Below are 22,261 nucleotides of genomic sequence, written 5' to 3' on the forward strand. Positions count from 1 at the left end.
TCTCTGTTCTCATGGAGTATGGATCCAGCTTAAGGAGAAGCAGGGTGGAGGCTGGGAGGGGCAAACTAAAGCAGCAAAGGCAGAACTGATGTAATTGAAAGGAAAGGGTAGAGAAGTGAATGGCTGGAGGAGATAGAAGGAGGAGTGAACACTGTTGCAGCTCTGCCTTGTGATTGGTGGCCACTGGGCCATGTGCTGACCCCTCTCAAACTGTAGCCTAACTAGGGCTCCCACACACACATACACATACACTCTCTCGAAGTGGTATGCAGCCCACTGTTGAGTGGCAGGGACATGTGAGCTCCTTCACATTTTCTATTCTAGGCAGGGGAGGAGAAAAAAGTGTGGGGGAGGCAGAAAGAGAGGGGTGAAGGCATGGGGAGCAGAGGGTTGATCCCCTTTCTGCATGTGGCTGAGCCATCATGTGGAGCTGTCTCATGTTGTCTAGGCTCTTGGTATGCGGCCATAGTAGTCTTTTGTTTTATTTCCACTCTAGGCCGAGAAGATGGGGTGCAGCTTCAGTAAGGAACTCAACCCCGGCCAGCAGAATGAAAGGAGTGGTCAGAGTGGGTGCTGCCAAACACAACTGAAGATAAATCCGCCAGAGAACGCATTCATCGATGAGCAGGAGGAAGTGAAAGAGGCAATGGTTGCAGAGCCTACTCACAGTGATGAGCTTGGCTCCTTGCCAGTCAACCACGAACCTAAAGACAAAGAAGATCCACCAGCCTCTGAACTATTTCTCTCCAGTGTTTCCTCTGACTGTGCTGACCTGCAGCATGAACCTGCTCAACCTGAGGAGTCATCGAATGCACATCCTGTGAAAGAAATGAAAGAGATGACGATGCAAATGTTAGATATGGGGCAACCTGAAATCAGTACTCTTTCAGAAACTGCTAATATTTCAGTCACTGAGAGGTCTGAGGTCCATGCTGTCACCTGCGACCCATACCATATTCCTACTGACTTAGGTTGTCAAGATCAGTGGTCCCCAACCACCGGGCCGGGGACCGGTACCGGTCCGTGGGTCATTTGGTACCGGGCCGCACAGAAAGACTGAGCAAAACATATATTATTCATTATCTGAGTCTGAAAGCTGTTTCATTTATAAATCGATCAGATCCATCCGCCTGTGCCTTTAAGCACCTGCCCAGACGCTTGTCTCGGTCACGGGATACGGCCCCAAAATTAAGCCCACAAGCTAGCAAAAATGAATAAAAAACAAACGTCTTTGGAGAGCTTCTTCGGAAAGGGGAAAAGGCCTAACGAGGAGACAGAAGAAGAGGAGCCTACCCCTTCAAAGAAAAAGAACCCGCATTTAAAGACTATATCAGGAGTCCTATTTAAAATACGGATTTATTGCAACAGGTGATTCTCACACACCAAGTCCGCTCTGAGTGATGTGGCGACAGACTCGCAAATGAGGCAACGAAGCCTTCAAACTGCGAGACCGAGCACCCTGCATTAAAAGACAAGCCATGGAAGAAAACATGAACACGAACGACTGAAGCAATTAATGACGGCCAAAACAAAATTACGGAGTGGAACTGGACATAGAAACACACTTCGGGTGGTCATGTCTCCCCCCCTTATCCCTAGATGGTGACCGCCTCATTGCTGAGAAAGCTCAAAGGCTCCCACTAATAAGCATAGAGTAATGTTGTTTCTCTTAGCAACTTTTTTCTGTGCCGGTCCGTGAAAGTATTGTTTTACATGATACCGGGTCCGTGGTGCAAAAAAGGTTGGGGACCGCTGGTCCAAGATGACCAGCGTCAGCCTTGGGACCTGTCACACAGTGGTGGCAGTGGACCCCAGTCAGATTGACATCAATGTCCCTCAAACTCCATCGTACGAAATTCACTCTTTGGGTCTCTATGCCTTGTCATCTGCTGCTCCTGAGGAGGAAGAGGAGGAGGAGGAAGGGATGAGGGAAATGGTGTCTGACCTGCTGGGAGAGGACGCAGACTCAACCATCTGCCGTCTCTATCCTCACCCCTGGATCAAGCTGGGCCTGGAAGAGAGTTGGGAGGGCTGGGCCCAGGGGGCATCTGAAGCTGAGCCTGGACAGGGTCAGAGTGACAAAGACAGTGACACAGAGCAGATCCCGGCCTCAGTCTCAGAGCTCCAACCATCCATGGCTCTGCTGGGAGCTTACCCCTACAGCACCGTGATGCCTCAGGGACCCTGTGTGTGGGACTGGCACACTGATTGCACTCAGCCTGTAAGTGATCATTTAACATGTGGGTGACTGGGTTGAGTGAAAATGTTCAATATAGTTTCCTAAAATGTTTGTGATTCTGTCTTTGACTCGGGACTGCAGGTAAGTATCTCTCATATGACTTGAATAGAATCAGAGAGTGGTGACCCCCTTTATATAAAGACAAGTGAAAAATAAGCTAATCAGCAGTGATTTTTCTAAATAAATATAATAATTAGCCTCATGTGTGTTGATTTTAGGGACCTGTTAGTCCAATCCTTAACCCTAATGCTGGGGTCTGGACCAATCACAGTCCAGATGTGAACATCCCTGATCCTCCCTACCTGCACCTTCAGCAGCCATGGCTACAGGTCCCAGACAATCTGACTAATTTGGAAGGTAAGCCACGGACATGCCTTTGCCTGGACTCAAATCTGCCTATTGTGTGGTAGAGGTAACTTCTTGTGGGTGTGATTATTTTCAGGGTATGTGCCAGAGTTTCAGCTGGAAAACATGGGTTTGCCTAATGGTGATCCCAGCACATTGGCAGCACTTACTGCTGATAGCCCTTTACAGAATGGAGAGTGCAGCAACCTTCCTGGGACAGGTATGGATCTATTTTAGGTTGTATCAACTGTATTCATGGTACATCAGAGGGAAATTAGCTCCAATAAATAATAAATCATTTGATTACAGACGAGACCAGGCAAGAACTGAGAGCAGCTTTGGACTCTTACTTGACCAGGTAATATTTGTACACACACATTCTCTGTCACAGATACTATATCACCCAGCATTTTCATAACTGTAGCCTCTGTAGCAGTCCATTGTTGTAATTGTTGTCTATTGTAATTGTAATGTTTATTAGTGGGCCAATAGTGCATTGTTCCACTATTACTATTGTAAATACTTATTCTGCTTATTCTCCTTCTTGCGGACAAAATTTCAGTGCGTAACGAGTCCCACAGCTTTTGCGCCAGCGACCTGAAACATTTACAGCCTTGTCTTTCCAATCGGACGTACAGTTTCTCTGGAAGAATTTTTCCTCTGGGACTTTTCCGATCATCGCTGCTTGCAGCTTTAATTCTTACTGTGATTTAACTAACTAAATGTAAAGTAAATGGTTTCTCTTTGGTAACGAATGCATTTATTTTGCTCCATCTAGTGTGAAGTATATTGTCCGGCACCAACATTTCTAATCATTAATTCCTTTTGCTGGCTCCTCTGTCCCTGCTCAGGGAAAACTTTGGCAATGATCTCTATCTCAAATCTCAGACGGACAGCGATCAGTATGTCTCCATCGCAGCTCTTGCCAGCCTGGACAAGATCAAGAATCTCACCACAGACCTGGAGCTCATCTCTGATATTCTGAAATGTCAGTGTTTGTTTCTGCTTACATTTATCGGATTGGTAATTATTGTTAAAAGGTGGAGATGCTGTGACCTTTACACAACTAGTCACAGAGATACTGAACCCTATGCACAAGAGCACTTGAAAGTGATGAGTGTTTATTATTGCTAACCTAAAGCAATCTCTTCTTAATGGCTGGCAGCCATGCCGCAGGTCCAGGTGACTTCATGTGGACAGAAAGTTCGGCCCAGACAGAGCCGCTGTGTTGTAATCCTCCGGGAAGTTCCCAGCACCACACCTCGTGAGGCAAGAGTCCAGCAGCTGCACCAACACAACCTGTCCCCTCCACTGTTTTATTCTTTATGGACCACACAAGTGCTGATAAAATGCAGGATACTCTAAAAATAAGTTCTGTCTGTTGTTATGCAGGAAGTGGAGGCTCTGTTTGAAGGCGACAGTCTGCCCAAGTTACTGAGCTGTGAGTTTGTAAACAATGATAACTGGTTCCTCACCTTCAATACTGAAGCTGATGCACAGCAGGTAAAATACATACACATTTTATTGGTTGTTAGAAATTGTTTATTTATACGTTCCGGCCGTCAAACTGTATTGTCAGCATACTATAAAAACAAATGGTGTGTCTACAGGCCTACAAGTACCTCAGAGAAGAGGTGCGGGTGTTTCAGGAGAAGCCCATTATGGTAAGGATAAAGACAAAAACAATGGCGGCCACTTCCTATGCTCCGCAAAATGGCTTCCGACCTGTCCAGCTTCAGCAGTACAGCAATCACTACAACCTTCCGACCGCCTACCAGCAGTCCCGCCCTGCCAACGTGGGTACAACAATAAACAATAGGTTTGTACCAACTTCCAACTTCAGGTAGCTGCTTGCCTTTCCGTCTGATTTTAGTGTTGTAACAAAGAATAACTTGACCAGTTTGACTAATCACTCTCCCAGGAGAGGTTCGAGATCGTCAGACTCCCAGCAGAATAACTCATCAAACCAGCCACTAGTGGAGCCCGTTTCTCAGACAAGGCCAGGTCGTAAGCCCCGGGGAAACATGCGCCGTCAGAGCCGAAGTGCACTGACAGATCCCAACAAGCAGGTTGGGCCACCCTCTTCTGAGAGGGGGAGGTGAGAAAGCAACAGATGTTTTAAACTTGAGTACAAGTGTAACAACAGTAACAACAACAGTCACGCCAGCTTATCCCGGCTCAGCAGCTGAAGCATCTCCATCGCCACAGACCAGACTCAGACCAGCTAAGACACAGAAAATGAAGATGTTTGCCTAAGAACAGAAACTGCTGCAAGTTTACTACAAAGAATTATTTTCGTATGATAAAAGTGCACACTGTGAGTATTATGACATGACATTCCAACTGCCTGTAAATCACCTGCTGACGCTGATCGGACCATGTGCGTTGAGGAGTCTACATGGACACCTCAGAATGACGTTAGTGAAACTAACGTTCAGATTTTAGACAGATTTAATCTGTAAATGTTGATCTATGTTTTCTTTCTTTCTTGTGGTTTTGTTTATTGAGGTTCCAGTTTGATTCAGTCTCATTTCATTTTCATTCTGTCTTACGGATATTTTTGCAATGATTCTAATTTAATGTTGTGTTTTGTTTATTCTTTACATGGCTGCTTTATTTATATATTGATTCTATGCACACAGGCCGTTTGGTGAGGCCTGTAATGAGCCGAGGTCCAGTGTGTGTTAGAGTACTGGGAGGATCAGACATTTAGTGATTTGATCTTTCTCATTCTGGGATCAAATTTAACTCTGAAGTTTCCCTTTGAAAGGCACTGAATATCACGTCCTTTATCTTAGTATGACTTTTTACTTTTATTTTAGACTTTCTTTTGTCATAGTTTTATTTATGGATGTACTTTATTTTTAAAGCCTCGATTCTAGTCGGTGTGTGTCAGTGTCACAGTTTGGCTCATTTCAGGTTATTCGAACCAAACGTGTTTCTGTCTGGGGGGACGGGTACTGATTGAACTGACTGAATTTGATTATACAGAGGCTGGGGTTGTCTGGTTGCCATGTTCTTGGCACATGTTACTTAACATAAATAAAATCATTTCAAGTTCAACTATTAGTTTGTTTTGTGTGTGTGTGTTAAAGCCAATAATCTGTCTGTATTGACAAAAAGTCAACAGCCAGTAGTCAGCCTTCAGCGGGATTTTATTCAGATCAATTGTTGACAAGTAACAGCCAGCAAGTTAAGATAAAAGCCCAACGATCCTTCAAGCTGATGATCTTTTATAGTGTGTGTATGTGTGGGAGTCCAAATTTGGGAACTCATTCTGGCCTTGTATGTCATCCTCTCTGTGAACCTATGTGCTGCACTTTATGTGTATGTTATGTCATGTATATCAGTTGTATGTCAGTTCATTCCTCGTCTGGATCGTCATTCATTTAACCAAGCACCAAATCATTCACTAACTTCCCTTATCAGAAATGTATCAACAGTTCTTCCAAAATCTTTGGACGGAGCCGCCTCCACCCAGTGGCCAAATCGGTTGATTGCAACAAGCATATATCGTTTCCCGTGCAGTGATTTTATCATGTCAATGTAACGGTCTCTGAGTCCCGTCTCTGCGTTGTGAATTATCGTCTCTGCGTTGTGTATTTTTATAGAAAGACAAATCCACTTTTGTTTTGGCTCAGCTCGCCGCGGGACACACTACCTGGAAGCAGGAGCACAACCTCTCACACACAATGGCCTGAGCTCCGCGTCGAACACACACACACGCGGACAGCATGGAGGATACTGGCCGTGAATTAACAATAAAATGTAACAAATAATAACAATAAGTACCTGAAAGCAGGAGCACAACCTCTCACACACAATGGCCTGAGCTCCGCGTCGAACACACACACTATAATACAAAGGATGAAATTAGCGAATGTAGCATTTAACCCTTTAAACCCTGGCCATATTAAAAGAAAAAATCACCTAAAAAGACATTCCCGAAGAAAATGAGGAAATGCACCACAATAATAATGTGCATATGCATGTTCTTGGTGTCTAGGGACATCTAGGGACCTCAGATAATGCATTTCCAGTGTTTAAAATATTGTGTCTATTAGTATGCCTGAGTAAATTAGAAAAAACTACAGGAGAAATGTAACAATTTTATCCTCGCCTGAGTTTTTTTCCTATTTGACAGAGGAAAACATTATGCTAACAATGATTCTATGTACACAGATGCCATTGATCATATTCAGCTATTCCTTGGCTACAAATATACCAAATTTGATAGAATTTGAACAAAGAGCAAAGCCTTCACAAAGGTTTTAGTAAGGATATCACCAGGCGGACACTCAGTTTGGCACAATTTGGCACCACATTGCCAAATAGGTTACTATAGCTATAGCTAGCTTACTCATTTCCAGTGGAAACTGGCTGGAAAATACAATTTATATCCATTTCACTAGTCTATTGCCATCTACTGGAGCTTTTGGGTATGAATTTACCTTGCACTTCATCAACTTCTACCATTATGCACAGTGTAAAATCAATATAAAAAAACATCAAAATGTATGATTTTGTCTCCAAATAGAGTAGTTTTTATTATAATAACTAATAACTAATGTACATTAATGAAAGTCCAACCAAATATTAGGTAAAGAAAATAAAAATAACAACAAGGAGAGGTGATGCCTCAGTGTTGAGCCCAGATGGGCCTGGAACCTCACTTTCCTCTTCTCTTCCCTCTTGGCTGTGAAAATAATAACAATTATTATTATCTGTAATTGCATACATATTGAAATACACATATTATGTAAATAATATGTAAAGACAGTATTGAATAGGATTGAATCATCCTTCTTCATCTCTGTTCAGCTGTTCCCTTAGGGGTTGCCACAGTCAATCATCACCACTATCCTCTGCATCCTCCTCTCTCACCCCAACTACCACCCTGCTGTCTACTATATTGTGTACACGTATATATATAATAAATCATTTTATCGATCAACACGGATATTAGCAACAAACAGTTTACACTTCAAAATAAATGTACAAAACTTACTCAACTTACTCAAACTGGGTCTATCTTTTCCAACGTTCAACGTTGCTGGCAACGGGGTCGAACGAATCCGGAAATTCCTGCCGTTGAAATTCTGCTCCATGCCCCTCTCGTCACGGTATCATGAAGAGATACGCTAGCTAACAACCTAAAAAAACCCTCTGACACTTACTGAAACTCACTGAAATTCACCGAAAGTCACTGAAGCACACTAAAGCAACTACAACCTCCACAAACACATACGCGTAGTTAGCTAGCGTTAGTGTTGTTGCGTCTAGTCTTTACACAGGGATTTTACGTCAGCTGGGTATTGTAGTCCATTAGATTATTAAGCTAGCGATTCCCCCACAATGCAGTACACTTAAAACACATTAACAGAATAATACTGCACACTCTAGGCAGTGGTGCCTTCGGAGATATTAAGTTGCCACATGTGGGTATTTACCGTTTACAATGCATAAAACAACATAAATATCTCAGTGCTAGCAGAGCTCATGACCACACAACTTACCACGCGGACAGCATGGAGGATACTGGCGACAGCACTAGGGCGTGCCCAGGTAAGTCCACAGGGACTCCATAGGTGGCGCCAGTTCCCACTGTCCACGGGTGAACAGGACAACTGTGACATACATACCTAATATTACAGTGGCAAGTGGAACAATTATTAAGGGACATTATTACCCTGTTACATCAACATAATCAAGGTGCAAATGTTTAAACAGTCCTTCCGGAGTAGGAATGTGTCCTACCGGTGTTTTTGTACTCTTAGAACATTGTTTTGTACACGAATTTCACACTGATTTAACTTCATCAAACATTAAGTGACCATAATCTTCATTTTATTTCACTTCCCCCTTCCACAGTAATCAATACTGTGGAATCGTGATATCAATATGGCTAACAATGTGACTGGTGCAACTATGAGACCTTGGTGTGACCTCTACAACCCATTGTCATCCACTGTGGCTCCCCGTTTTTCCCCAAAATACTTTGTCCTGCTTCTTACTGCTCTTGACTTTTTGTTCAATTGACAAAATGAGTGCTCCAGTCCACTGCTCTGAATATCTTAAAAAAACATGTAGTTCCTTCTTCTAACCAACAGATGGCAGGCGAGTCACATGATAACACTCATTACTTCATTATCTGGCATCTTCACTTGTTTACAATGAGGATGATTTGATTCTTGGGCGGCTACAGGCCTAATGAATGGGACGAAGAATAGTAATGAAATGCACTGTGTTAGATTGATGCTCAGTTATGGGTCACAGCCGCGTTAGGCTTATTCAATCATGCTGTACTTAATTAAAGACTGATTGACCTTTAATATCACATTATTCTGTTGAGACTGAGCTTCCACCTGCAGACACGGAATAAAGAATGACTGCAAAAAAAAGCAAGTGCCCAGTGTGAAGAGGATGAAATGAAACCTCAATAAATCAATAGTATGAAATATGAAATACAGCAAATTACAAAACTTTGTGCTGATTAAGGACGAGGAAATGTGGTTTGACTTTTGGAGTAGGCTACTCTACAAATATGATGTAAAATAATTTGAGTAAATATATGTGTGATTAATCTAATGTTGTTAATAATGTAAAATAAGTTATGAAACAAACCAACGAATGAGATTTTTTGTAATTTTATTTATTTAAAGATAAAGTAATAATGGCAAAAAATTATTTGTCAGTCGGCTAGGAAGTAAATTAAGAAACATAACTGTAAGAAGAGTGGATGGAAAAAGGATGTTTGACCAGGTGACTAAGGCTAATTCTTTCCCACATGAACTTCTGAACAATTTTAGTTTAATGATTAGTTTAAAGAGTTAAATCTGTCACAAAAACACTGGAGTCGTTTATTCTAATCAATCGTGTTAATTGTTACGTCAGGTCCTCCAGCTGCAGTCAGGTGTAATTGAAGCGGTCAGGCTGCAGGTGTGGTTGTTCGCTGCGCCCCCTGTCGGTGATGACAGGCGCCCTCCTCCCCCTTCCTCCGTGCAGTCACGTGACACCAGAGGCAAGGAGCTGCAAACGGCGCTGAGTCTGGGGCTGCGCGAGCCTCATCATCATCATCATCATCATCATCATCACTGCCGCCACCACAACCACCGCAACGGCAACGAAGAGAGCCGCGCGAGCCACCGGGGTCTTTACCGATTCAAGGAGCCGGGCGCCATGGCGGGCCCCCGTTAAAACGAGACCCAGATTTATCCTCTTTGTTCTCCCTCGACGCCTCGCAGTCTTTCCGCGCCTCCGCCGAGGAGGAGCTCTCCCTTTCCGAGCGGAGCAGGAGCAGCAGGAGGAGGAGGAGGAGGAGGAGGAGGAGGAGGAGACACAGCAGCAGCGGCGGCGGTAGTCGAACCGGGGATCTACGGCACGAGCCGAATGGCGGACCGCGAGGCGTCGCCGATCCCGTTGGAGATCCGAGCCCGGCTGGCGGAGCTGGAGCTGGAGCTGTCAGAGGGTAAGGAACTCATCAGAAAACAGGGGGGAGACAAGCGCAAGCCTCCCCTCTCTCCCCTCTCTCCCCCTCTTCCTCTTCCTCTTCCCCCTCGGTATCACGTTATCTCATCCCCATCACCATCCGGCCCGGGAGTCTGCCTACTAACGGAATCTAAGCGTTCATTCCTGCGGCCCCTCTCCTCTTCCTCCTCCTCCTCCTCCTCCTCCCCCTGCTCCTCCCATCCAGATGTTTGTGAGCCAGGGGACCGGCCCGGGCTGGTGTGTGTGTGGCCGGGAGAGGGTGAGGGCAGCGCGGCATCACGCTGCGGAGTTCGGCCGCTGCTCTTTGTCTCCGCGGTTTAAATAAATAAATAAGGAGCACCCAGCCGGCCTGCTCTGTTCGTCCGATAGCGGGTCCGAAAACCAGGCTGTGGTTTGACCTTGAGACGCTGACACTACCAGCCTACCTGTGCGCGCATGTGTGTGTTTGTGTTTAATAGCAGCATTGCGATGCAGCAGAGGGCCGGTTTGGCTTTTGATGCCTGATCTCTTGCTCCGGTGTTTTTTTTGGGGGGCCTGCAGAGCAGCTGAGGAAGAGGAGGAGGAGGAGGAAGCTTGGGAATATTTTTCACCCCCCCTCTTTTTTCCCCTTCTCTCTCCATAACACTTCTTCTGGTTTAGGGCCCTTGGAATCAGCCACAGCGTTCCAGCCAGTTGTGCTGTGACTGATGGGGAACAGGGCATCTCTGCCTTATATAATGGGGCTGGCATATTTTATTCATGCAGGCATCGGGGAGGCCTACATTGTGAGGTGTAGCTACACGCTGGATGTGAGCCTTGTTGCCCGAGATGTCCGTTTGCTGTTGATGAGTGTGTGTGTGTGTAACATGCTGATTTGTGTAGCTGCAGTTTGTCACTGGGTTAATTGTGTGGCTTTGCTGTGCAGTGCAGATCAGATTCGGTGCGGCTGAACGTGCGGATTCACCTGCAGCATGATGTGGTGTGAATTCTGAATAATTAACATGAAACAGGTCAAATATATTAGCACGGACACATCACACTGTTGCCTTTCTTTCTGATCTGCCTCATCATAAAAGCTTTTATTTCCACCCTCTGCAGAGACACACACACACACACTCACGCTGAGGTAAAACTGTGGCAGCTGCAGGCTTATTGGAGCTCCTAATCCAGCCGAGAGTGTTTATCAGAGCAGAACCTGCTGCTGGCAGATGTTATTAATGATGGAAACGGCGGGAGGAAGTGGAAACGTCACGGCCCAAACATCAGCCAGCGTGAAACACTCCAAACACTCAGATGTGTGTGTGTGTGTGGAACATCGGCAGGGTTATTGGTGGATCACAGCAGGATGAAACCTGACAGGCCTCCTGATAGTGTGATGGACGTGTGTGAGTCTGTCACTGCTGTGGGTTTGTGTGCTGATCACTTAGGGAGTGTGTGTGTGTGTGATAATTACAAAATAAGAGCATGTTGAGCTGCAGTTTAAGTGGATGGCATCAATTCTGATTTGTATCTGTCTCATTCTGATCATTCTTGTGGTCATTTCACCGAAAACACCTCAGAGGCTTGTGTCTGCCCTCCATAAGTGAATATCTTCTGCACGGTTGCCACCTTGTCCTTAATGATCAGACAGCTGTGTGACTTCTGTCAATGGGTGCATGTGAACCCTCTTGGCTGGGACTCATCACCATGGTGGTCAGGAAAATGGTGCAGTTTGTTGCAGGTGGAAGATGTTTGACTCATTAACATGTTTTTACTGTGAGAGAGTCTTGAGTTTTGTGCTAATCTGATAGCCCAAGTGACAGACAGGAGATGACTCAGATCTGCCGCCCACTGTAGCTCCACCTATTTTCCTGTATTTGGATTAATTGGGAGTTGAGGTGGATTCAGTCTCCCACTTCATGGCAGACTTGTCTGTGGTGTAAACCAGGTGCAAAAGAATAGTTTTTTATGTTCACATTCATCTTGCAACACATGTTAAATCATGTGTCAGCAGCACCGTGCTGGTAGACTCGACTCAAAACAAATGCAGAGCAACAACAAGGAGTGAGCATAAGAGTCAGTTATTCAGTAATTTTAGCCACAAACCTGTGTCAACTGACATATAAGATATCATTGTTTATTATAAGGACAACCATCTGCCATGCTGATCCTCCTCCTCACACCACAGGAGGGCACATGGCTGCATACGCACTGATTATTGGAATAAATACGTTGCATAGTTGATTGATCATTGTTTAATTGACTTATCATCTCACTACAAATAACTTGAGAAGCTAAAATATCCTAAACACTGAACCTCTACCAGGTCAAACTGGCACTTTGAAGGATTAACAGACCGTTAAATCCACACAGACCTCTGCTTCCACATACACTGTTTGAGGACACGGAGCTATTGTCATTATTAAAATGAACCTCAGGCAACAATTTCCTGTCAGATTTGATGGGCAGGGCTGCAAGACGAAACTTTATTCTGCGTCTTTGAGACGACGGCACGGCGCTCTACCTGTTTATTAGATAAACTGAGCAATCGGCTGAGCTCTGGCAGATAAGCTCCTCTCCAGCTCGCTCGCTTAGTGTCGCCTAAATCACATCATCTCTGCTGTTTGACCTCCGGGCATCAAGGCACGCTCTCCTGTGTTTCGGAGCATTTAGCCGCCGCTCTTATGCACAGTGACTTGCAGATGGATCCGGACTGAGCTGTTCGGTGAGCTGCCCTGTTATTTGAGAAGCAGCACAAGGTCACAGCGCTGAGATGTCCTGCACACCTCAAAGTGAGCATTAAAAGCTTTCCTATGATGAAGCCGAACATTGCTGTGGTGCGTTCAGGCTCCTGAAGAGGAGAACATTTAAAATGAAGAGGGATGACCACATGCACATGCATATTTAATCAACAAAGTGCTGTTCAGGTGTGAAAGTGACACACATTTTCTCCCCTCCTAAATATTTCACGTCATATCAGAGCTCTTTTTTTTAAATGTTTTTAATATTTATCAGCTGCTGGTGAGGGTGAATTGTGCTTGTGTATGTTTCACCTCTACATTCCTGCAGATTTGGGGGTTTTGTAAAATGCAGTATCACTGTTTCTGCATTTTCCTCATTAGCAGCGCAGCCCCAGATTTTGTGCGTGCATACGGGCAACAACAACGAGCATCTGTGCCCTGAAGCGGTGCATTTCAGGTCAGCGTAGCCTCGTTTTTTTTTATTCTCTCTCGATCTCTCTCTCTGAGGCCCCACATGGTAAAACATCACCGTCTATACTCTTGATGTTCATAATTATTGAGCACTTACACGGTGTTGAGTAATTAAGCTTTATCAGCTGAATGAATGAAATTATAAAGAAATGTTTGTGTCAGTAATAGTCCCTTCTCAAAGGTCCACGGATCAGGAAAACACTCAGAATGTCTGTTGTGTGCCTGCTAGTCATAGGTGACATGGCTCCTTTTTTTTTATAAAATCTTGTCTGTTTTGGAGAATTTATTTATTTATTGAGACACATTGAGTTAAATGATGAAATATCTTTTTTATCCTGCAGCAGTGTATGTGACATAAGATGCCTTCAAGGGCCATCAGAAAGTCTGATGACTGTGACAGTGTGACACAGGGTGACAAGCATGAACCTGTTACATTTGAGCTTTTAATCCAAAACACAATTACAGCAGTCTGTAATCAGATAAATAATAAGTATAGTCAGTAGTCCTCATTTGTGTCTTAATACCAGCTCACACTCAAAAACTTTGCCAAACTCATAAGGTTTGAGTCAGTACCGGATGAGTGTTGCGGTTCTGTTGGTCCATAATGTGGCTTAAATGTGGCAGAACAAAAGGTGCCTGGTTTCCGGTTTGAGAATGGGAGCGGTGACAGCTCGCTGAGCGCTGCGTTGGTGTGTTATCAGAGCGGAGCGGTTGTCAGTCATTCGCCGCGCAGCCTGTTTGAAGTGACGTCTGTCTCCATCAGATGCCTGCTGAGCCACACAATGAGCAGAGCTGCACTGTGGGCTGCGTCTGTGGGTGTGTTGTGTAATTTGACTGCTCATGGACGACAACTTGGATCAAAAGCAATGTGACTGACTGACAAGTCGGTGTCAGGATGTTTATCTGCTAAACAACCACAAGATATTACATGTTTAATGCTGCTTTGTTTAGTATGGAGAGTGATGGTGAGGTACAGCTTCATCAAACGTGGTGTCCAGTACAAACATTGTAAAAGCAGGGCTGTAAATAATTATTGATAAAATCACATAGTTAATAAATGTGATTATTCAGCCTTTAAATCAATTTTTCAATAATAATAATTCAATCATCTAATTTTTTTACTTTGTTGTCAACTTTGCTGTTCGTAAACTATCATTTTTCTGTTATGTTTTTGACCAGTTAAAATAAATGCTGAATATTTTCATGTTGCAGCTATAAGAGGCTCCTTATTATTCACAGTTTATTTAAACATAAGGATGTCCGCATCTCCACATGGTCTGATGTGAGGACTGCTCTCCTCTGAGAGCAGATATTCCTGCTACAGATAACGCCAGGGCAAGCCCAAAACTGCACTGTCAACTTTCATTAGTCCCACATCCCATGTCTTCAAGCACGAAAGACCGACCCATGCCAGCAAGCTCTGCCTTCCTTTCCCGCGTCATAGTGAAATGCTTACAGTGTTGAAATGTTTTTGTTACACATACGCAACTGTCAAAGATAGTAAAAGGGAGCAAGATGGTTCACTCCTTAGCTACCTCCAGCATCACCTCTGACAAAAAAAATCTTTACTCTAAGCCTTAGCTCGGCTGAGTGAGAAATACATGAAACGTAACCAACTAATAATGGATTCTTGAATTCAATATTTTGCTTTGTAGTGAAGAATATGTTTGATTCATCAAATCTAACAGTACTTCAACTTCACTCGCACACTTCACAGACCTGGCAGGGTAACATGTTAGCAGTAGGTTCGCAGAAAACAGCCTTCCTGCTGCTTCAGATGAAGAGTGGAAGGCACTCCAGATTTAAAACACACCAACGAAGTCAAACAGTCAACTTGAATCATCCAGAAACAACCATTTGCTTTATTTGAGTTTTAATTTAATCATGTTTTGAGTGAATTTTTGAATATTTGAACAGCTGGCACAGAAAAAAACATGCAATAAATAAGCAAAGGTGCTTTGTGTTGTTTCACAGGATAATGAGAACATCACTGAAGATCACTCTCATAAATGAAATCTGAAGAGTAATGATTATGACGTTAATGTCAGGACCCTGAAGCCCGGGTTTCCTCTGTGTTTCTGTTCAGTCTGACAGTTTAACCTTTTAATCAGGTCAGAGTGAAGCAGCACAGCAGAAACAGGCAGAGAGGTGTCACTACTGCAGAAACAGTGAATGGATTAAAACCCTGACGAGCTCTTACAGTCATTCATGCAGCAAACTTCAGAGGAGAGAGCAGCTTGTTAGGCTGCAGCATTCATTGTTTACAACTGTTAAAAAGCACCCATTAGCCAACAATGATGTCATCAATTTTCATTATTCTTATAAACAACGTGTTGATGTTTTACTGTATTTCCTCTGGTGGCATCTTAACCCACTGCACCAACAGAACGGCCTGGTTTCCTGTTTCTGCTGTTGTGGACGTGACTCTTGGCTTCTGCAGCTGTGTGTGTGTGTGTGTGGACACATGAGTTGTAGAGCCAAAGGACACTCTGCCGTCCACACGGGTCTCTGCATGTGAGTGTGACAGCCCAAGGTCCCCAAAGCATGACGCATGCTTCAATCCTCTATTTCTGTGTGTGTGCCTGCCGGAGGTAACTTTGGTTACCATGGTGGCTTTGTGGGTGGACGGGCTGTTTATAATGATGTGGAGAGAGATCAAATAAAAGCTGGATGTGGAAAAGAGAGCATCTAAGTACATGTAGTCATGGTCATATATGTATGTAGCATACATGTTGAGTTATGTGGATATATAAAGTATGACTACATAGATTTTAATCTAAGTCTGAGAATTAAAGATCAGCTACTGAATTTGCACATATAAGAACAAGGAGAAGGAAATGGACCAGAATGCAAAGCAGCACCGCAAAGACAGACTGGAGTTCTGAGTAAAGAGGTGCAGGTCATTCTGGGAAATGTAGGAAATGGCCAAGTGCTGCAGAAATGAAAAGAGGTGCAATCTGCTGATCAAAACTTTGGTGCAAAAGGTCTTGGGGTAAAAAAAAACATCCAAGATGCCAAACATTTTGTTCCATATTTCACTGTCACAAAACTGCTTCCTGAAGCCGTGCTAATGCTAAGATGGCAGTCAGGCTTAGCTGTTTATAAAAACGGTGACATCACTGTCCTGAACAGCCATTTTTGAAGCTCAGTGACATGTATGACTATTGACACACTGTGGGACACTCAGTCATCACTATGTTGACAGAGTTTTGCGATGCGGGATCCTTAATGTTCCAAAATTTTAAGTCCCAACAGTTAAAACAAGTGAGATGTAAAAATTCACCCACCACACAGTTGTCATAAAAATGGATGTCATCAGTGGTGGGTATTCAGAGAACTGCAGTTTGTTGTGTTTTTAAGCCAGATCAGGTTTAAACAGGTTTATTTTACTGTTGGAATGAGCTGCAGTCAGTGAATGAGCTGCTGAAACAGCAGTCACTGCTATGGTGTAAAGATTGTCGGCCAGTACCTGCCTCCAGCTTTTTGTAACTCCACAATAATCTGATGACATTTGGTGACTGACATGATTCTGGTAATTGCAGAAGTGTTGGGTGGATAAAGTGTTCAGACCAAACCACTGCTTTGCAGTGAACCTGACAAAATGAGTTTTCAGGGAGTTTTTCTTCTATCTTTGCTGAAAGCTGAGACCTTTTGGCTACACAGTCTCAGCAGGCGGAAAAACTCCAATCTGCAGTCGGCCTCTATCGATCCCCTCTCAGCAGTGTGCCATTAAAATAGCCGAGTGTCAGGGAGCAGAGGGAAGAGAGAGAGGGGGAGCGACGAGAAAGGAGCAAAGTAATTAGGCTGCCAATACAGGCTGGTATGACACACACACATGCAGCACAGACACAAACATATGCGCTCACACTGGCAGGTATCATTAGCCCACTTCTCACATCAGACGCTCCAAATCCAAGATGGCCGTCTTAGGCCTTCTCCTTGCTGAGAACCGTTGCTAGGCAACTCCCTCCCTGCTCTGCTGCGCTGCAAGTGGAAGATGGCGTCTCCCCACGGACCATGTGTGTGAGAGTGTGTGTGTGAAAGAGAGAGAGGGAAGAATCAGGAATGTTGTTACACTGCAGTGGATCTGAGAGGGTCTCACTCTGATCTAACACACATATACAACACACACACACTCACACTCACAGATGAGCAGATTGGACCCAGATGTTCTGGCCATTCTCCACGGTCAGATTGTGAAATACTGCAGACTCTTTTCTTTCTGCTCTATCTATCTATCTATCTATCTATCTATCTATCTATCTATCTATCTATCTATCTATCTATCTATCTATCTATCTATCTATCTATCTATCTATCTATCTATCTATCTATCTATCTATCTTCCTGTGAGTTTGTTGTAGTGGATAGATGGATATCTGACACCTCTTCTTTCCTTCCCTTTGTTTTTCATTCAGCCAAACACACTGACTCTGAGGCCTCGCAGCTTTGCAGGAGCTCTTTATTATTTCCTGTTAATTCATATTTCTGCAAACACTTCCTGAAGAAATGGCCAAGCTTGAATGTGTTTTGGAATCTGACCAAAGCGCTCACTGCAGTCTCAGTGTTTGCAGCTATATTGTGTGTATTTGTATGCAGAGGCGCACATCTGCTGAGTTCATCTCTTGGTAAATTGAGTAGCGGAGGCCTCGCTCAGGTGTGATAATTCCACTTGTTTCAGATGAAACAGCAGCTTGAATTGAAGCAGAACACGAGCGAGCAGCAAATATAAACAGTGAGATTTCTCCTTCTCAGCCTGCAGGGCGATGGTTATACACCCAGCACAAATACTGTGCGTGTCTAGTAGCAGCAGAGAGCTGTGATAGTGGAATGTACTGCTGTATAGAAGAGATGGATGTAGCCACTGCAGTCAGTGTGGTTTGGAGAAGCCTTGAGCTCAGCAGTTGGTTTGAACGTTTGATGCAAGCTGCACTAATGGTGTAGAACAGTACATGCTTCCTAAGTGGGTGGGTAACCATGTGATGTAACTGGTAGAGAAAAGTCTGAAGATTGTATTTGCATAGTTTTCTTTCTCTAAAATTAGATTTTTCGCAGCAGCTATAGCAGCTGTGTTTAGCTATGGTTGGTGACTATGAGGGGGAGGAATCTGCAGCCAGTCTCCTGAAGGGGTGACCCAGATCCAGGAAGTGACTTGTTTTTGATCCATCTGTTGTAGCACCATTTTAAAATGGCCACGCCCTCACAACATTAAGTTGTCATGAACCAAGACAGAAACCCATACCAGGCTGTAAACACTGGGCATTTCAACATGGAGGACTGACTGTTTTGAGGTAGGCTTCCTTAAGTGGCCATTGGAGGAACTGCAGTTTTCTGAGTTTATGGAGTTTGTTTTGCCTCTTTGTGCACAGAAAACCTGAAGTTTTTTTCTGCTGTGCCTTATAATCAGTCATCAGGCTGACTCAATCCCACACAAACTATCCCGTTGCAGGAAATACTGCGGAAAATAGTCCCAGACAGGAATCAGCATGTGTTGACACTGCAGTTCAGTGTGTGGAAATTCATCTCTTTAACTTTCCTATGGTGATTTAATATTGTTTAGAACTATGCCTCTTCTTCCACCAGGGGCTTTCTTGTTTTTTTTTTCTCCTATCTCTCTGCCAATCAAATAAGAATCAATAATTAGCAAACAGCTGTGAGCCAGTTTAACAGCATTTAATTGGTGCAAACCAGGAAAGATGAGCTTGTATTAGCCCTACTGCTGTGAGGACACCGCGTGCTGTGATTGATAGGCGCTGTTGATGTTGGTTGCCTAGGCAACAGAGACCCCCTGAGGCATTAAAGTGAGCTTCCCTTCCGCAGCACACTGACCTCTGTCTGTCCGTCCACTAATGTCTGATCGGGTTATGATAGTCTGACTCATTCACTCACATTCATTCACATAAAAAGACATTTAATGGTGGGATCCCTCCTGTTTTTCATGTGAAGTCACATCTTACATCTCATTTCTGTTCTGGTATTTAACTTTTCTTTGAACATTAACAAGCTGCTGTAGAACTAGTTCTGCACTAGTGATGTCACCATGGTCCCGCTGACAGAGGCTGACTGCTGGTTTGCATTTTTAACCTACACACTTATCAATCACTCCCTCATACATTGCTGTGTTGGCACAGGTTGGAAAGTTCGATGTGTGTTTGTACTTGTGAGACTGATGAGCAGTTTCTTTCCTCAAATGATGTTTTGGAAACCTGTTGAATTACTGTGACCTGCACCTGTCTATCACCTGTCATCATCACAGACCTCTGTGACACCATTTTACTCCATTAAAAACTGCCATTCTGAACCATTCTGATGGAAAAATTGAAAACATAATCGCAGCTTTTTTTTTTTTTTTGGAGAATTGAAAGCGCACAAGACCTTGAAATGTAGTCAAATGAGATGAAAACAAAGCAATGTTCCATAACATTAAAAAGAATGCACACATTATCATATGACCTTGAAACCATCTGTACGCATGAGGGGAGACCTTCATTATTCTTCTCCTCCATCTTTATTCATCACATTGTTTTTGTATGTTGTTTTATTTATGTTTGCATCCTTTCAATTACCATCATACACACAGATATTAAAAGACTGGGAGAGACAGAAGAGGTTAAGTGACGGGATATTAAACGGTCTCAGACCAGATTAATTTGAGAAAAAACAAAAGATGACTGAGTAAAATCAGCCCACATGACCGTCACTGGCTCTCTCACTCTCTATCTATTTCTATCTGTTTACAGGGGACATCACTCAGAAGGGTTATGAGAAGAAGAGGTCCAAGCTGATCAGGGCATATGTTCCACATGCTGGAGGTAATTTAGCGACCTCTGACCTCCCCCCCACCTCCCCCCTCTCCACTCACCCCCCCTACTCAGCTAAAATATTCCCACAGCACTACTTGAGTATCGATCGGGGTGTCATGACAAATACAGTCGCGATGGTACTGTACTCTGCTCCATCGATTCAGTCTTCAGCCGCCGCCGCCGCCATTAGTGAATGTAGGTTAGGACTCCCTAGAGCTCAGCTTGGGCCTGCTCCTCTGTATCTGAATCTGAATGTGCTGCAGTCACTCGTTGCCTTCACACACACGCACAGGCCTGCAACTAAAACGCACAGACACACACGCATCCGTCACACAAGCTGGTTTATCCGGATCATTTAGTGCAGGCTGTAGTCATAATGGGTAATGGGATACTGAGGGATGTTCTGTGACCACGTTTTTTTTCTGATTTTATTGATTGATGGATTTATTTATTTATCATTTTGTTTTACAAAATCAGAAAAATATTATTTTTCTGCTATGTCAAATCATCTTCATGTTTTCTTTTTTTCCGCAATGTATCTATTGCTTTTGTCAAACGTGGATGTGCATATGCGTGTGTGTGTGTGTGTCTATATATCTATATATATATGTGTGTGCATCTGTCCGCCTGCTTGTCTGCCTTCCCCCTGTAGGTATGGAGGGCCCCATGTCTCACCGGGCTCCACTGGGCCCGCCCTCTGCAGCTCGTTTCCACCGACGGAGAACCTCTGGCACAAGAGACGAACGCTACCGATCAGGTGCAAAGGCGACAAAAACACACACTAGTACACCACTTAAACACAGTATCAATGCTAATACTGCATGTCTTTTAAATTCAAGCTGATTTAGGCTAACTGCAGCCGAGTGGCATCTTTGCAGACATTCCCACAGCAGCAAGAGAGTTACAGTAGGTACAGGAGGTTACAGTATCTGAGAGAATGTAGACGCCTCTGGTGTGTGGAAAATAAGGAAGCATCCAAGAAGACATTTATGTGAAAGATTACAGTCTAAAGAAGACCCCAACAAATGCTACAACACTCCAAAATCTAAGTCCACAAGTACCGAGCTGTGTTAGCGAGAGAGCTGGCACCATTTTAAGTGAAATGCCTAACTCTTTTTCTCCAGCAACACCGCTGGTGATCACTTTCTGAGGTATGCAAGTGAGCTTAGCTTATGTGTAATCACTGTCACTGCCAGAAGGGGGAGACAGGTGTTCTGCACTGTAGCTTTAAAATAGGTGAGGAATTGCTGGAAGAGCTTTTTCCCACAGCTTTAATCACTTTAATCTTAATTCTTGGATTTAATGGGATTTTAAATGTTTTGTCCATGTGATCAAAAATCAGTTTTATGTCGATTGTTAGCCTAGCTTAACACTCACTGAAACTGATTATATCCAAGTTAGCATTTAAGTCCTTTGTATTGTTAATTTCTGATGCCATTAAAAATATACGCGACAATCTGATGTAGCTTCATGCACTGGACTTTAAATCACAGACTTCTGTCCCTGTGGACAAACACACAAACTGACTGAGCAGTGAATGAGACAGGAAGCTCCCGTGTTCTCTATGAATGAGACTTTCCTTCGCCTCTCTCAGACGTCCACACTGAGGCTGTGCAGGCCGTGTTGGCCCGACACGTAGAGAGGAAGGTGGCAGTGCCGATGCCCTCCAAGAGACGATCACTGGTGGTCCAGACCTCCATGGATGCATACACTCCTCCAGGTGACGACACACATACACACTTTTCCTCCTAATGTTTAAGAGCTTCTTTAGACTTAACTAAATAAATAACTGTCATTACAAACTGCGCACAAACATCTCTGTGTTGCACTAAGCCTAAAATGTGACCCCAGAGAGGCCGCCCAGTGCCCAGACAGGATTATGTTGTAATGCTCGGCTTTCTCAGACGTTTTATGCTTCTGACAGAAACAGTCATCTCCACCAAAAACTGCAAATACGCACATTTTCTGAGGCGAGCAAAACCCACTGACATATTTACAGAGACAACAGACCACAGACAGCTGTAACGGCAAAGTCAGCTGCTGTTAGAGTAGGAAAAATGCTCATTATTAGCCGTTGGTCTGTGACCACAGGACTGTGGCTGAAGGGGGATCGTGGGGCTGACCTTTACCTCAAATATCAGCTTATTAGATTGAACGTAATCAGAGTTGATGGAATAAATTTGTTCTTGTTTGAATTTTAATGAAGGAAATGTAAT

The 22,261-nt window shown here is 43.9% G+C and overlaps 2 protein-coding genes across 6 annotated transcripts in view; both read left to right on the forward strand.

Moving 5' to 3' along the window:
* The first annotated feature begins 1,762 nt into the window (after nucleotides 1–1,762).
* LOC114453595 (la-related protein 4B-like) lies at nucleotides 1,763–5,452 on the forward strand. The gene is made up of 9 exons (XM_028433547.1): nucleotides 1,763–2,221; nucleotides 2,458–2,596; nucleotides 2,682–2,804; nucleotides 2,894–2,942; nucleotides 3,436–3,572; nucleotides 3,750–3,853; nucleotides 3,977–4,087; nucleotides 4,195–4,403; nucleotides 4,506–5,452. Exons 1-9 carry the CDS (start codon nucleotides 1,763–1,765, stop codon nucleotides 4,684–4,686), a joined length of 1,512 nt encoding a protein of 503 aa, XP_028289348.1. The 3' UTR covers nucleotides 4,687–5,452.
* A 4,153-nt stretch (nucleotides 5,453–9,605) lies between these two features.
* The window catches only part of LOC114453152 (disco-interacting protein 2 homolog C-like), a 38,016-nt gene continuing 25,360 nt past the window's right edge, over nucleotides 9,606–22,261 (forward strand). For 2 of the 5 annotated variants that reach the window (XM_028432857.1, XM_028432860.1), the window contains exons 1-4: nucleotides 9,606–10,052; nucleotides 19,983–20,054; nucleotides 20,698–20,802; nucleotides 21,640–21,765. In XM_028432857.1, the coding sequence (XP_028288658.1) occupies nucleotides 9,974–10,052; nucleotides 19,983–20,054; nucleotides 20,698–20,802; nucleotides 21,640–21,765 (382 nt within the window). In that variant the 5' untranslated portion in view covers nucleotides 9,606–9,973. Of the gene's footprint in view, nucleotides 10,053–11,144; nucleotides 11,454–19,982; nucleotides 20,055–20,697; nucleotides 20,803–21,639; nucleotides 21,766–22,261 lie in introns of those variants that run through there. The other 3 variants (XM_028432861.1, XM_028432858.1, XM_028432859.1) reach the window with 3 other exon arrangements.

Source organism: Parambassis ranga, chromosome 20 (genome assembly GCF_900634625.1).
Source record: "Parambassis ranga chromosome 20, fParRan2.1, whole genome shotgun sequence".
Classification (NCBI taxonomy): Eukaryota; Metazoa; Chordata; class Actinopteri; family Ambassidae; genus Parambassis; species Parambassis ranga.

Excerpts from the sequence above, each read along its gene's own strand:
- LOC114453595 (XM_028433547.1), top strand. The coding sequence starts at position 1,763 with ATGACCAGCGTCAGCCTTGGGACCTGTCACACAGTGGTGGCAGTGGAC. Across the intron at positions 2,597-2,681 it reads CAATCTGACTAATTTGGAAG|GGTATGTGCCAGAGTTTCAG; the intron begins GTAAGCCACGGA and ends GATTATTTTCAG. Across the intron at positions 4,404-4,505 it reads GGTACAACAATAAACAATAG|GAGAGGTTCGAGATCGTCAG; the intron begins GTTTGTACCAAC and ends TCACTCTCCCAG.